Source organism: Centruroides sculpturatus, unplaced genomic scaffold (genome assembly GCF_000671375.1).
Source record: "Centruroides sculpturatus isolate CEXI.00-Female unplaced genomic scaffold, Cexi_2.0 scaffold3, whole genome shotgun sequence".
Classification (NCBI taxonomy): Eukaryota; Metazoa; Arthropoda; class Arachnida; order Scorpiones; family Buthidae; genus Centruroides; species Centruroides sculpturatus.
The window spans coordinates 183,383-199,028 of NW_019384366.1; the positions used below are offsets into that span (position 1 = coordinate 183,383).

The 15,646-nt window shown below is 25.9% G+C and overlaps 1 protein-coding gene across 4 annotated transcripts in view; it reads left to right on the plus strand.

Moving 5' to 3' along the window:
- The window catches only part of LOC111612429 (ral guanine nucleotide dissociation stimulator-like 1), a 43,846-nt gene that overhangs the window by 21,678 nt on the left and 6,522 nt on the right, over positions 1 to 15,646 (plus strand). For all 4 annotated transcript variants that reach the window (XM_023353652.1, XM_023353666.1, XM_023353643.1 and 1 more), the window contains 12 exons: positions 6,732 to 6,836; positions 7,119 to 7,315; positions 7,446 to 7,508; positions 7,585 to 7,763; positions 9,188 to 9,318; positions 9,394 to 9,612; positions 14,480 to 14,583; positions 14,666 to 14,750; positions 14,830 to 14,916; positions 14,993 to 15,237; positions 15,318 to 15,392; positions 15,476 to 15,608. In XM_023353652.1, coding sequence (XP_023209420.1) covers positions 6,732 to 6,836; positions 7,119 to 7,315; positions 7,446 to 7,508; positions 7,585 to 7,763; positions 9,188 to 9,318; positions 9,394 to 9,612; positions 14,480 to 14,583; positions 14,666 to 14,750; positions 14,830 to 14,916; positions 14,993 to 15,237; positions 15,318 to 15,392; positions 15,476 to 15,608 — 1,623 coding nt within the window. The remainder of the gene's footprint in view (positions 1 to 6,731; positions 6,837 to 7,118; positions 7,316 to 7,445; positions 7,509 to 7,584; positions 7,764 to 9,187; positions 9,319 to 9,393; positions 9,613 to 14,479; positions 14,584 to 14,665; positions 14,751 to 14,829; positions 14,917 to 14,992; positions 15,238 to 15,317; positions 15,393 to 15,475; positions 15,609 to 15,646) is intronic.

Sequence of the window (15,646 nt, forward strand, 5' to 3'; positions counted from 1 at the left end):
CATGAGTTGTCAAGTATATTAAAAAATTCAATTGATAGTGCTAAATGCTTAATCTGTACCCATGCAAGCAATGAAAACAAATTTGTGGATGGAGCTTTCCCATTTTTTAAATCAAATAACAATTGTGATTATCGTCAGGAAATAAATAACTATTCATTTCCTGATGATTTCCTGATGATATTTCTGCTTCAAAGAATGGTCTAAGCCATTTATTACACTCACATCCTATATGCTTCTACTGTTGTTATGGATAGTGAAATTTTACAACATTTGGTCTAATAATCTGTCCAGAAATTTGTGAAGAAAAGAAAATTTGTGGCAGATAACTGAGAACCAAAACTAAACATAACAGTACTAAAAACACCATCTCTCCATTTTATTTATATACAATAAATTATTATTTATATGTAAATGGATTAATTATTAATTAAAAATACAATGACACTTATTTCAGAATTTAAATATAAGAATTTTTAATATTCAAATTTTAATGAAATAGAACAAAAATAAGATGATTGAGAGATAGATTCAAAAATGTTAGTCAAAACATTAAACTGGCACTGGAAAAGGAAAGGTTGTGTTTGATATTATTCTGGAAAAGACTATAATTTGTAGGGCTTACGTAATTCCTTCTACCTTCTGTGGTAAATGGGAGATCTTTGGATTGTGTTTTGTTAGTCATATAGTCTATTCCACATTTATGACAACTGACAAGTTTAATTTTTAAATCAAAGAACTTTGCACTTCGTTTATCCTATATTTACCATGTACACAAAATCAAAGTTAGCATATACCAATATCTCTATTCTATACTTGAGGTCATATTAAGTATTTTTACTAATTTTAGAGATATAATACAAAGGTCACTCCAAAAATTTTCATATATGAAAAATGTGTTAGGTATACAGCAATACCTGTTGCATATATAGTAAAGCAATCCTGTTATGAATATGACAGTTCATAACTTGATAAAACATAACAAACACTATAAAATAAACCTTTAAATCCAGCAAAAATGATTTTATTACAAAGCTAATGTTTTCATCTGTGACTGAATGGCATCTTCAAACTTCTAATATAAGACTGAAAGTTCCAAAACAGAATCAGAACATCATCATTCAAAATTATAAAAGATTCCAAAGTTTGAGATTTCTAAAACTGTAAAAACAAAATTGTGAACATTTTTGCTCCCTAAACAAAGCTGAAAACATTGGAAATTTTGTTTTTACATAAACTTCCACTCTGGAAACACATGCGAGATCAATGTGAATTAATCAGGGAGGACCCCCAAATAACTTACAAGATTACATACATCATGCAGATTGAATTGGCAGCAGTGTACAAAATTAACACACACCTTTGCCTAAGGAAGATCTTATTGCTGGCTGCTATATCCTTTCACTAAAGAGCAAAATAAGATTTGTGTGGAAGCATGTTGCAACATAATTGAAAAATTTGCAAATGGAATGTCAAAATATTTGTGGTTACTGATGAAGAAACATTTGTCTTATCAATACAAGCTAGAAACCAAATGACAACCCCAGTTTTTGATTTTTTCCAATGAGGAAATTCCTCAGAAGGTGAAGCACCCAAGAAGTGTTGGTCATCAAATGGTTGTCCAATTCTTTGGAAAAGCTGGATATATTTGCATCATTGTACTGGTGTAAAGAAAATTTGTTATTGCTGTATTGGTACACACCATTGTTTGCTTAACCAAGGTCTTTGAGAAAATTTGCAGGAAACAGTCAAAGACTGGACTTTTCTTTACTACATGTATTCAATCATGAAGACAATTGAGTTTTTGAATGAGTCAAAGATACAACTTGTAACCCATCTAACTAGAGTCACTTAGGGCACATGCCTCTTTGTTGTCAGTTTGTACTTTTCTTAATCCCCAAAGGAGCTCTGAGTTTTATTTTTAAATTAGTTACTCATTTCGTTTTTTACAGAAAACTTTTTACTGATGACAAAATTAAAATATTTGTTCTAGCAGGTCATGATTGGTTGAGTATCAAGATACCACTGTAGTCTATTTGATTAACATGATTTTTATATATGCAGTAGCATTGAGGGATTAATTAACTGCACTAATCAAGTTATATATATATCACTTGATTAGTGCATATTAGTGATATATATATATCTGTGAGTACCTCTAGAGATTGGTTGGTGGCCATCCCTCAAGAAGAATGGTCTGCATGTTTTCAGAAGTAATTTGAATGAATGAACAGTTTCATTCAGCATCATGGATAATACTTTGAGGAAACCATGAACAATGTTGATAAGGTTCACATACAATTTTTCATGTATCTGGAAACTTTCAGACTGACCCTTATAACAGTTGTATTTCATTCATATATCTCCAGTTCTGTTTAAGGAGGCTATTAATGTGATAGTTTAACTTTATTGGAAAAGTTTGCTATATAATATTCTTGTTTAATTGCTTTACTAATGAGTCTATTACTTATATAGGAACCACAAGTAGGATACTAAACACTCCTGTTTCTGAATATCAAAATGATATGATACATGTTGGACAAACCTTTTTGGTCTTGTAAGTTTGTAGCATGCATATTAGGACTGCAGACAAGTATACATTTTGGAAACAGTTTACATTTGAAAGGCAATCATGTAATCATTTGACAGTAAACATTCCTGGACATTGGACAACTTCATTAAATTACTTAAGTAAATTTGTTTTATTAGTTTAGAATTTACCAAATGTTTTGTTGTATAGCTTAAAATATAGCTCTTTAATTATTTCAAAATTTTATAATATTTTTTACTATTTTAATTTTTCAAATTGTTATTTTAACTATGTTCCACAACTACTATTTTTTTTGTAAGACTCCTATAAGAGTCATACTTGTGTGTGTGTGTGTGTGTGTGTGTGTGTGTGTGTGTAAAACTGGCTGTAAACCTAAATTGAGTCACTATTTTTGTAGATCTTTGGTGTCTTTTTAAGCATTGTCTTGTTGGAACAAAACAAATATGTTTACAAATTTGATTTAAAAAAGTTATCCTAAGAGAGTATCTATTTTAAATGAAAAATATTTTTGTAATGTGCATGAATAAAAGTACAGATTGTTGTTAGCTTTTTCTAAACTGATGTGATAAATTTTTTTCCACAATTTTCATATGTAGATCTATGTAACTAATTCATAAATTATTTGCTTTATCCTTCTGTATGATTAATCTATTGTTTTAGTTATGATAATTTTTTTGTATGAATAAAGGAAAGATAATCATCTATCTAACCATCCTTTGAAAGGATTGTTTGATTGTCAACATATCTAAAAAGTGATATATACAGAGTGAGTCAAAATTATGTGAACAATCTTTGGCGAGTCAAAATTATGTGAACAATCTTTGGCGAGTCAAAATTATGTGAACAATCTTTGGCGAGTCAAAATTATGTGAACACTATTTGAGAGAGAGCATTTACTCAAAGTTTGCATTATACAGTGTCTCAACCTGACCACCAGCATGATTAATGCACTCAAACCAACTTTTAACAGTACAATTTAGTGCCAGAACACCAGAGATTGGAGAGGCCATAACAACAGTCCGTCGTGACCAATCAGAGTAGAAAACAAAAAAAATAAGATGTTTCATTAATAATGTTTAATTAAAAATTAAGATTGTTCACATAATTTTGACTCACCCTGAATTTTTGATAATTGTTTACTATTGAAGACTTCACAAATTTTAATAAAACTTCTGAAAATTCAGATTATGAGAAGATAGGAAAGGATGGAAGATGCTGAGTAATATGACCTAATAGCAATTTAAGAAGTATTTTTTGACAAATTTATTACAAGAATTTATAGAAATATCATATTTTACAATACAGTAATTGAGTTAACTTAAATATTTTAATTATATCTTTTCAATTAATATTTACAATTTATTTATAGTTAATAATGAACATTACTAACACTAATAAAGTTTTATTAGAAAACATTATTATTTCAATATTATTATTATTTGAACTATATCACAATGGTACTATTAATGTTTTGCTGCTGTTATGATATGAATAGAGTTTTATATAAATTTTCAGATATAAAATTTATTTATTTCAAAAACTTTTTATTATCATTACCACACACTGTTTTTTGCTCTATCTTATTATGAATTACTTAAATATTTCTTGATATAAATGCTGAATAAAGAAATAATGTTGAGACTTTTTAATATATATGTTATGTTGAATTCAGGAATATCACTTATTTTGTGTGAAATAGGTAGGTGATGTGCTAGTTTCAGGAATTTGACAATATTCCTGCCAAATTTATGAACTTATGTATTTTTGAGAGCTTTTGTTTCATTTTTGTTTACTATTGTTTTGGAGTTCTAATTTTTAAGTTTTTGGTGTATGTAATAAATAACATTACTTAATGATATTATACACTTTCTAATCTTCAAGCAAGGAAACAATGCTAAAATAAATCTTTGCAAATTTTTGCATATTTCATAAAATGAGCAACATTCCTGGTTTGAGCTTTAACATATTTTTTGAGGACTTAAACAATAATAGTAGTAGTAATAATTATAATACACAAAACATCTCACATCATTATAGATTTTGTGTATTTGGTATAGCAATATCAAAGTATCTCTATAGAGAAAATAAATAAATATACTGAACTCAAGAAATAAAATGCAAATGGAAAATGGATAAAGTCTATACCATATGTATTGCTCTCTCTGCCACAGGAGTTATCCTATATTTATTACATAAAAGGCAATAAACATTCACTCAAATTTATAAGCAATTTTTTTTTCCCTGTTATCCTTTTTATTTTTTTATCTGTCACCTGTATTTTAATTACATGTAGATAATCATATGCTTAACTTTAAGTTTAGCAATGTTTTGAAAACTTTTTTCTAGTTAAAATGAAAAGTTTTTTAACCTATGTTTTCTTTTTTATGATTTTATGATGCATCATGCTCTCATAACTCGTAGCAACATTTTTTTCTTAAATTGATGACAAATTTATTTGATAAATATAATTATTTATGATTCATGCTACTTGGAAAATTTTTATATACAGTACATTAAAATATTCCTATATTCTTTAGATTCATTCTTAATGTATATTTATTATAGAACCTATTTCTATTACTTATTATCCAATTAGAAACAATTATTTAAAAATTGAAATGTTAAAATTTCGTTAAAATATATGAAAGGAACATTTAATTCCAATACTTTTTAACTTCTTTTATATTCTCTGAAAGTTTTTAAAAAGTAATTTGAAGTCAGAAAACAAATGGTAAATAAAAATTTTCATTACTTTTTGTGATATTCTATAAATTAGAAATATATAGAATGAGCAAAATGATAAAGTTTTTAAAATGTTGAAGATTTATTAATTAAGTATATGTAAAATTATTTAGTATTTATTAATTTCAATTTATTAATTCAAAGCATTATGGATATATTAATATTTTAACATTTATCTGAGTGATTTATTTTTATGTATATAATTGCAATATATTGAAAAGTTTTTAAAAATGTATGCTATTCTATTTAATAAGATTTTTTGATAAAATATATATTTTTAATTTGATCTCATTTTTATATGAACTTATACAATTTTATAATATCATACTCTAATTAGATTAAATAACATTTCTATTATCATATTTCTCTATTTTTAATTATGAGTAATGAAATATTAAAGTGTTTGAAAAGTTATATATATTAGCTATGTTTTGTTAACAGTAATAATTTTTTATATATATACCAGTGATGGGCCTAAATATTAATTTATCATTAATAAATGAAAGGGAAACTGTAAGAGTAATAAGAATTATAATTCTGATTAAATAAGTAAATAGTTTTTTATTTAATTAGATAAAAAAAGAGACACTACACTCAATTATGTAAATTTTTTATTGTAAAACAATAAAATTTTACATAATTGAGTATCGTGTCTATTTTTTTATAATTGCAAATTTATAAAACTGATTTCTAATTATTTCCTTTTGATAGGAATTATTACTTTTGATGATTTAAAAATTAAAACTTAACAGTAATAAAGCCTGCCAAAAGAAAACTTTACTACAAAAAGCAGTTTTTCTTTTCTTTGATAACTTCTTAGTCAATGTTTTTGTATAATTTAATGATAATTTGTATATAAATCTGAAATAATTTAAAATATATTATCATGAAGTTACATTATTAGATATTAGTGGAAACGAATACCTTGAATAGTTTTATGTTTAATTTATCAAATCGTATGTTTTGTGTGTGTGTGTATATATATATAAATTTATTATTATTAATAATACTTAACTTTTAAAATAATTTAAATTGTACATTTAAAACAAAAAAATACAGTAATTGCACTTCACAACAAAAAGGTTATTATACACAATATAGATTTTATTTACATATTTTAAAAATGAAATATTCTTTATATTTCCAATTTGACAGTTAGCTTTAAATAGGTTAAATAATATGAATCACAATTCTTGATAATATATTTTAATTGATTTAACTTACAAAAATCTAAGTTTTTAATTATCATATTTGAAATTGTGCTAAAGTTCCTTTATTTTATTTAATTAAGACAAAATATACCCAGGAAAATATAAGTTTAGTGTTTATCATTTTATTAATTAAATTATTTTATACAGATATTTTTAATTAAATTTTTATAATAAAAATCAATAATTTTTTGGTTGATTTATATTAAAAAACATATTTTCCTAATTATTAGCAACCATTATGGCGTTTATGGGGTGAAGAAAAGCAAGCTGATGCTGTTTATACTGTATATCTTAAAAAAGTTCGTTATCATCCTGGATCAAGTTTAAGTTGCAATGTAAGTATTTCTAAACCTGTTTATTAAATATTTGTGTTTTGTAACAAATGTGGGTGGATCTTTAATAATTTCCTTGTATGCCTGTGCCTGTTTTTAATTTCCTTTTCTATATTACTATCATTTCCTCTCTCTCTCTCTCTCTTTCCTGTATAATTTGAGTACAGTAATTCTGTTTATTAATGTTTAATTACTTATTCATTTTTATAGTTTTTAAATTATTTTTCCTTAATCTGTAAAAATTTTAGAATTTTTTTACTAAATTTTCTTATAAAATTTATACAGGATTCTAATGATGTTGTGTCTCATTTGGAATGGGAAACTGTACGAGTACGGTTAATCAAAGCAGGAACACTAGAAAAATTAGTTGAAAGCTTAGCTAATGATTCTGGAGAACTTGAATCTACATATATCAACATATTTTTTGCCACTTATAGATCATTTGCTACTCCTAGACAAGTACTTATGCTGTTGTTAGACAGGTTAGTCATAACCTTGAGAACTAGTATTTTGAATATAATTGTTTATAGTATATAATAGATGAACTGCTGAATGCTTGAAATTATTCAGATAAGTTTTCTTAATATAAATTATTTTTGAAATTTTTTTTAGATATAAACAATTGGGTAGCAAGAAAAATGACATGCCAGATTTTATGAAACAACAGCATAGAAGGTAGACTTATAAGTATTTTTCATTATTAGTAATAAATTTACATAATAATACAGTCTAAAGATAATTTTATTTTTAGAACATTAATTCAAGCACTTCTAGTTTGGCTTGATATGTTTCCTGAAGATTTTTATGAACCACCTCAGTATCTTAGTCTACATCAAATTGCTGATTTTGCAAAAAAGTATCTTTCAGGAAGTATGTTAGAATTGAGAGCACTTAACAGAATTGAAAAATACAAGCAAGAAGAAACAATAGGTATTATTTTTGATAATATAATATTTAAAATGCATGAAATATTGTTTTTATTTGCAAAAATATTGTTTTGAAAAATAGAAATAGAGAAAACAATTATGATGATATAATTTTCGATTTAATTAATATTTTAATATATATATTATTATAGTGCAAATTATATAAATAAGAAAATTTTGGAAATTTAATGTTTAGTGTTATCAACTCAAAAACATTTGACAATATAAGAGATGACAATAAGGAAACAAAAATTAATTTTTGTATTAAAATAACTGATATGTTTGAAATGAGACAAAGATAATAATTGTAATTTCTCAGTTTTAATGTGAAAATAATGTGTACAGTGTATAAAAACAGCACTTGCAACTCAGTGTTTGTTGGTGCAGAGATTACTCTCATCAAGAGATTAAATGATGCATAAATAGGGGTTCAAAATCCTTTCACATTTTTAATCAAAAGAACACTGTCATACTACAAAATATTAAAATTATATCTGACATTTGATATATCACAAGCAAATATAAGCATTTAGATCAAACTACTTGTTACCACAGAATATATGTGAAATTAAATTATTAACAAAGTTTATCCCATTTTTCTTTGATATTTTGGTGTTCTACTAGATTCCATTCAATCTCTTAAACTAACTTTCTCTACTTTTTCCTGTTGTCCAATTATCTCTCCTGCCATGGATTAATTCCACTCCTAAATATTTGTAAAGGTCACATACTATGAGTTTACATTTTTTGTTTTTATACTAATATCTTTACCTCCCAAACAAATATTTTTTCTCATATTCATGAGATAATTCACACACACTTCTATTGAAATACAGAGATTGTACAGAATTTAATTTGCTTAATGAACTATCCTCTGAAAAGTCTCTATTTGAAATTGAAGTTTTTGTTGTTGATTTGATCTCATCACCAATTCTTATTAGTTTTGGCTTTCTTAAATAACTAAAGAATATTGTTTTCTTTAAAGACTTAACTTTAAAGCAAAGTTTAATAAATACAAAATAACAATATTATTTTTAATATGAAAAATTGATGATTTGTGCACTAACAGAGCTTAGTTCTTATTTGTGGAAAATACTATTGAAAAACAAAAAATTTTTTAAGCAGGGAAGTATTATATAAAGAAAGGCTTAGTTCCCATTGTGGACAAATTACACAAATGGAAATTTCAGAAAACAAACAGAAAATAAAAAAAATATTCTATTTATATGTTTATTCCATTTTCTGAAAATTTAGGATGTCTAGAATAACATCTACAATTGATGCCATTTTAAATGTGACTTTTGATGTATAACATTTCAATCTAATGATATGTAACTCAACAATTATAAACAAAAAATTGTTATTAATGCTTACATTTAATTTTAATTCATTTAATTTTAATTTATTTTGATTTGATTTTTGATTCAGCACCACTGTCAAATAAATTAGGATGGTGTATATCATGTGAAGATAATAACAACACACTCACATGTTTTCCATATGAATTTTTAGAATTACCAGTAGATCATTTTGCACGCCAGTTAACTTGGATTGATGCAGTGAGTATTGTTATATTTTCTATCTTTGTAACAATCATTAGTTAATGTCTTAAAACTTGATTGTTTTTTACTTAGGAATTATTTAAAAAATTAGTTCCACATCATTGTCTCGGTTCCATCTGGTCAAGAAGAGAAAAGGCAAAAGAAATGTATACCTCTTCTACTACAGTAACTGCAACTGTTAACCAATTCAATGCTCTTTCTAGTCGTGTTATTTCTACTGTATTATCTGTGCCTAACATGAAAGTTGCAGCTAGATCTAAAATAATCTCAAAATGGATAGACATTGCCCAAGTAAATTTCACATTTATTATTATTAAAATTACTTTTATTATAATTATTTCATTTTACAGAAAAAGGTCAATTTATACTTTGGGAACAGAAAAAAAGATAACTTATCTGTTTTCCTTCTCATATACATTTTATATTTTAAAACAAAACAAGAGATATATATATATTTATGCAGCATTTAGCTACATAAGCATACCTGATGCATTAACAATCTAACTAACTTGTCAAAAACTTAAAATTGTAAACTGATGAGAGATTGAGGAAGTTCCTGAAATGCAATTTTGATATTTTAGAGAAATATAATTAATATTTATTCAAATTTGAGTTTCTGCATTTAGATAACTTAAAATAATTAAACATTATCCATAAATTTTTTGTTGATAAATATTGTTTTATCAGTCTTCATGATTACACAGAACTTTGTATCCACAGAATTGTGGGTACAATGTGAGAAAATATGAAGTGCAGAAAAGTAAAATTTTCTATCTTAAGAATGGATGCTTGAATATTGCTCGGTTTCTTTTCCATCTTTTTCTGTTCATGTGAAGTATAACTAAAATAGTTTAATAAGTAAAGTTTGTTTATTTATCTATACTAATATTATAAAGAGGTAAAGTTTGTAAGTTTGGATGTAGGAGGTAATCTCCGAAACTACTCATCCAATTTCAAAAATTCTTTCAGTAATATTTAGAATGGAACTTCAAGGTGGACATAGGCTGTATATTATTCCGTTAAACATTCATATAAATTAATTAAAAGATATCATCTAGGATTAAGACTTTATGTCCAAAGATGACGCTAACTCCGCGAGTACGACGACCTAAGTTTGCTTTTCTGTGAGGATGAAGTAAAGCAGATCATCTATCTATCTATATAAATAAAAATGTAACGTTTGTTTGTTCCTACCGATTCCTTTGAAATTTTGACACAACGTTGCATTCGAATACGCACGTGTTTTTATATAATATACATGTTGAAATTCCCTCACTGGGGGGGAGATGAACAGGATTAAGGCTTACCGTAAAGAACTCTGCTTCTTTTTATACTATTTTAGATGCGTTTTTTTGAATTTTTGATTGTGTTTTAATAAGGTACATCAAGAGAATGTACACTAAGAAGGGATTTTTTGAAATATTCCCCCTCCCCCCACGGGGAAGTGTTATACATTTATAATAGATACATTTTGAGCCACAAAAACACATGGCAGGGTCTGCTAGTTGTTAGATATTGAACTCAGCAAACAAATGTCTTATTTAACATAGTGTAAAATTCAGAGAAAATTTAATTTGGATTTGAATATAATACTTTTTATAGAAACTTATTTTCTACTAAATATATTCAGTTCTGAATTAAACATTCTTGGATATATATGATGGAAAAATTTTTTTAAAATATATATGGTATTAAGGATGTCTGTAATTAAATTCTAATGTAATTTTAAAGTAATTCTAGTAAACTTTTTCCTAAAATTTACTAGAATTACTTTAAAATTATAAACATTTTCTATAAAATAATTAAGAAAGACAATTATGCAAAAAGTGTATTTTCATAAATTCAGTGAAAGAGTTTTATATTTGGACAAGTCTTAATAAAATTACAGAAATTAGTAATTACTAACTTTAAAAACATAATGCAAATAATATTACAAAACAGTCTATAAAGTTTTTCATATTAATTACAATTTGTTGCTGTTGCAGAATAGATATTTTATATAAGAGTATGATAGCATACTACATTCTTTTCTTCTGTAAATTAATCTAGTAATTGTTGTTACTAGAGAAAATGTTATCATCATCTGCCCTCTGGACATGAAGAGTGATTTAACATTCCATGAAGGTGGGCTATCGGAAGTCACAACAGAATATAAGGCATGAAATTTAACATATTTGGATCAGACCATCTATTAAATTCTAAAGAACTGAATTCAAAACTAAATCTTTCAGCAAAGGAAGTACATGTCTTATCTCCCTCAGCTATCAGTTTACCTGTAAAAAAAGATTAAGAAAATACAAAAGTCACACTAGGTTTAGGTTAATTATTATAATAGTAATAATGGAGAAAATGCCATCTAATCACTCTGTCATTTGTGAAATTTGTCTGAACAGATATTTAATACAAATGATTGTGTGGAGAAGCAAACTTGTATGAAAATTGTTACAATGAGATATCATGTCATCTGTTATCAATCTTGTTATCAATGAGATATCATGTCATCATATCATTTCTTCTTCACATTGTACAGACAATGTGAAGAAGAAATGTTAGAAAAATATATCAAAAAACTATTCTATTATCATATTATACTGCTTGGATAGGGATCTGTTATCTATTTACTTATTTCTATACTGTATGGAAAAAATCACCATTGTAAATTTATCTTTATTAAACAAAATTTTAACAATAGATATTATATTTTATTTAGACTTTTAAGTTAATGCTTTTATTAACTTAAAATGTATAAGTGAAATATTAGACAAAATTATAATAAGGCAACAGGCAATTATATATTTTGACAGTGCCACAATGCTCTGCTTCAATTTTTAATCATTTTTTTAATTTATTTAATTTGAAATATATGCTCTCCACCTCAAATTAGTCGTGTCATGCCCTGTACATCATATTTTTCTGTTAGCAGTAGAGTTGTGTCGGTCATTTATATAACTCTTTTCATGGGAAAATTTTTAAATTGAAATAACATGACTTCTGGTTTGCATCAGATGTTCATATATAGGTAATTGGTGCCTCCTGCCCCTAAGGTTTCTATATCTGGTCTCATCTGTCATCTAACTAACTCCATCCTCGAGATTAAGGAAAGACAGACATGACAGTGGGAATTTATAGGTCTACAATTTTTTCAAATTGCAGCCCAATAACAGTAGACAAATTGTTCTAACAATTCTTATATTGCACATTGCTATATCCTGAATTTGATAAACATGTCTATTTAATAATATCTGTTTGTTTTCTTTTGTATTTAGTTTGGCATAATTTTCTTTTTTAATCATTTTCCATAGAAATATTAATGTGATTTGCAATAAAGGAGTACCTAAGCTTATAGCTGAGAGAAAGTCTACTGTGTTTTATTGATTTGGATTAAAGAGACACGTACTCAAACTAGAAATAATATATTTGAAATAATTCTAGTAAATAAACGTTTCTTCTGCAGGGATATCGGAATATCTAGAATTTAATTATAGATACCCTCATTATCTGAATAGTGTTTAGAATTAATAGAATATAAAATAATTATCCTATACAAAATTTTCAAAAATAAACAGTGAAATTTATCCAACTATCTTTTCAGTAATTGTAATATAATCTTATGTATGACTTGTAGACTTTTCATTTTCAGATTTCCTAATTGGATTTGCTAACATTATTATTAGTTTTCATTTTTATTCATGTAAATGATTGAGATGGATCAATCCTAATATCAACAAATATTAGGATTGCAGGAAAGTAAGTTAAAAACACAACTCTTTTATCATGTCCAAAGACCTTGTAAATGATATTATTGCTAAAGGAATAATAGTATGACTTTGTTACATAGTCTTATGAATAGTATTGAGAATCATTGCTTTAGTTAATAATGTTATGGGACTTAATTCATATTCTAACTTATTTTTGTTTAACGCTATTAAAGGTTAGCAGCACTCATCATTTGTAACTGTTTTTTTGTACTAAAGTTTTTTATGATGAATTTCTTATTAAAATTGTGTATAATTTTGTCTTGATAAAGCATTTTATCTGATAGCTGTTGATAAAAGAATTATTGTTAAAAATACATTTCACTTATAGTTGAACATTCCAAAGTTTCTTATAATTTGCATAAGAAAAAAATTAACTTTGTTCTTTAATTTCCTAGCATAAATAAATTTTTGCACTATTCAGTATATCTCTTGTACTTGATAAAATAAACAGAATTGTGAAAAATTATGTTATTGTGATGTGATGGATTGATTAACCACAAATCCTTACATTATTTCTGTGATGTATTATCAATTTTTCTAACATTTCTTGTAATTTGTTCTTATTATTGTACCAATTTTTACTTCACATTAAATTTAAAAATTGTTTTTGTGCGATCTAATAATATAATTTTTTAATATTATAAATTTTAAAATTATTTCAATATAGATTTTATTACAGAAGTTTAGGAGTGATTTATAATAATTAACATTGTGTGAGATTTTGCTATATTTATTGATATAATTACAGTAGAGTGTTGATTATCCAAAAGAATTCCAGTCGGCAAATTTAAATTTTCGTCAGTGCTGTGGCACTACAAGTTGACCCCCCTATAACACTGTTGATTTTTCCATTTTATATGAATTCCATGTTGTACGAGTCACTTAGATTTTACAAATACGTGTGCTGGGCTGTGAACAACGCACGTATTTGTAAAATCTAAGTGACTTGTACAACATGGAATTCATATAAAACCGAAAAATCAACAGTGTTTTAGGGGGGTCCACTGTACAATCTTTGGCTATGTTTTGGGCTACTCAAATATTTTACGTTTTTGATACTAAATTAACTTCTGAAGTATAATTTTTTATTGTTTTTATATTTTTCAATTTATTTATTTTGTTTGTACAAAATGAAAAAATAGTTTTTTCCTGTTCCATTGTTTTTGTTTGGCTTAACATTGACGAAAATTCAATGCGAAGCGACACGCAACAGAGAAAAATTTCAACATGGGATAGGTTAATATATTTTTTTGTACATAATCGGTTATCCGAAATATCGATTTTCTGAACAACCCCAGTCCCCAATTGATTCAGATAATTGATGCTCTATTGTATTTTATTTTGAAATAAAACAACTTTATCTTCCTTGCTAAATATAATTTATGAAACTATTTTTGCAGGAATTAAGATTTTTGAAAAATTTTTCTTCTCTAAAAGCAATTACTGCTGCATTGCAAACTGTTCCAGTTCATAGATTGAAAAGAGTTTGGTTATCTGTTCCAAGGTAGTTTTACAACTAATTTTTATTAAAAATTATTGAAAATAAATTGAAAATTATTAATTAATTCAATTTATATAATTACTAGGGAAAAAGTTGAAGTATTTTCAGAATTAGCTAGGATTTTTTCTGAAGATAATAATCAAATGAATTGTAGGGAGTTATTAATTAAGGTATTACTATTATAGATTTGAATATATTTGAATTTTGACAAATGACATTTACAGTTTGATGTTTAATTTTATGCTTTAGGAAGGATCAGCAAAATTTGCTGACACTGTGGGAGAAAATGATCGTCAACTTCAGAAAGCTTTCCAGAAACAGTTATCAAATAGTGCAGTATGTAAATTATGAATTATCTAATATTTCTGTTCTTATATTTGAGAATTATAAGTTTTTTTAATATATATCATAGATGTCTATTATGCAAGGGACCATTCCTTATTTGGGAACATTTCTGACTGACCTGATGATGATTGATGCTGCAATTCCAGATACATTACCAGATGGATTGATTAATTTTGATAAAAAAAGAAAGGAATTTGAGGTTTTGGCCCAGATTAAATTACTTCAAAGTTCTGCAAATAACTATAATATTGTTCCTGATCATAAATTTCAAGCTTGGTTTGAAAATTTACCAACCATTGATGATAATGAAAGGTAAAAATATTTTATTATTTACCTAGGTTATAGTTAAATTTTTATTAATCAGTTAATAAATGAACCTTTTGATTTTATAGTTATCAACTATCATTTCTCATAGAGTCCCATGTGCCTGCAAATAATGAAAAACGGCCTTTGCAAAAGTCTCGAAGGTTTGTAAATTTTGAAGTAATTTTTAAAACTATAAAGTAATATAAATTTATGTATAGAGTTTTTTATTTTTTTATTTTCTTAGTTCAAACAATACATATTATCATAAGAAAAATGACTCTACATCATCTACGTCAACTTCTTCGTCAAATAGCCAATTTTACGATCAAAGTAGCAGTGATGCTAGTATGGCTAGTATAACAATGGATGGTGTTAAGGTATATTTTGTTATATATTAATTTATTTTTGATTAAAA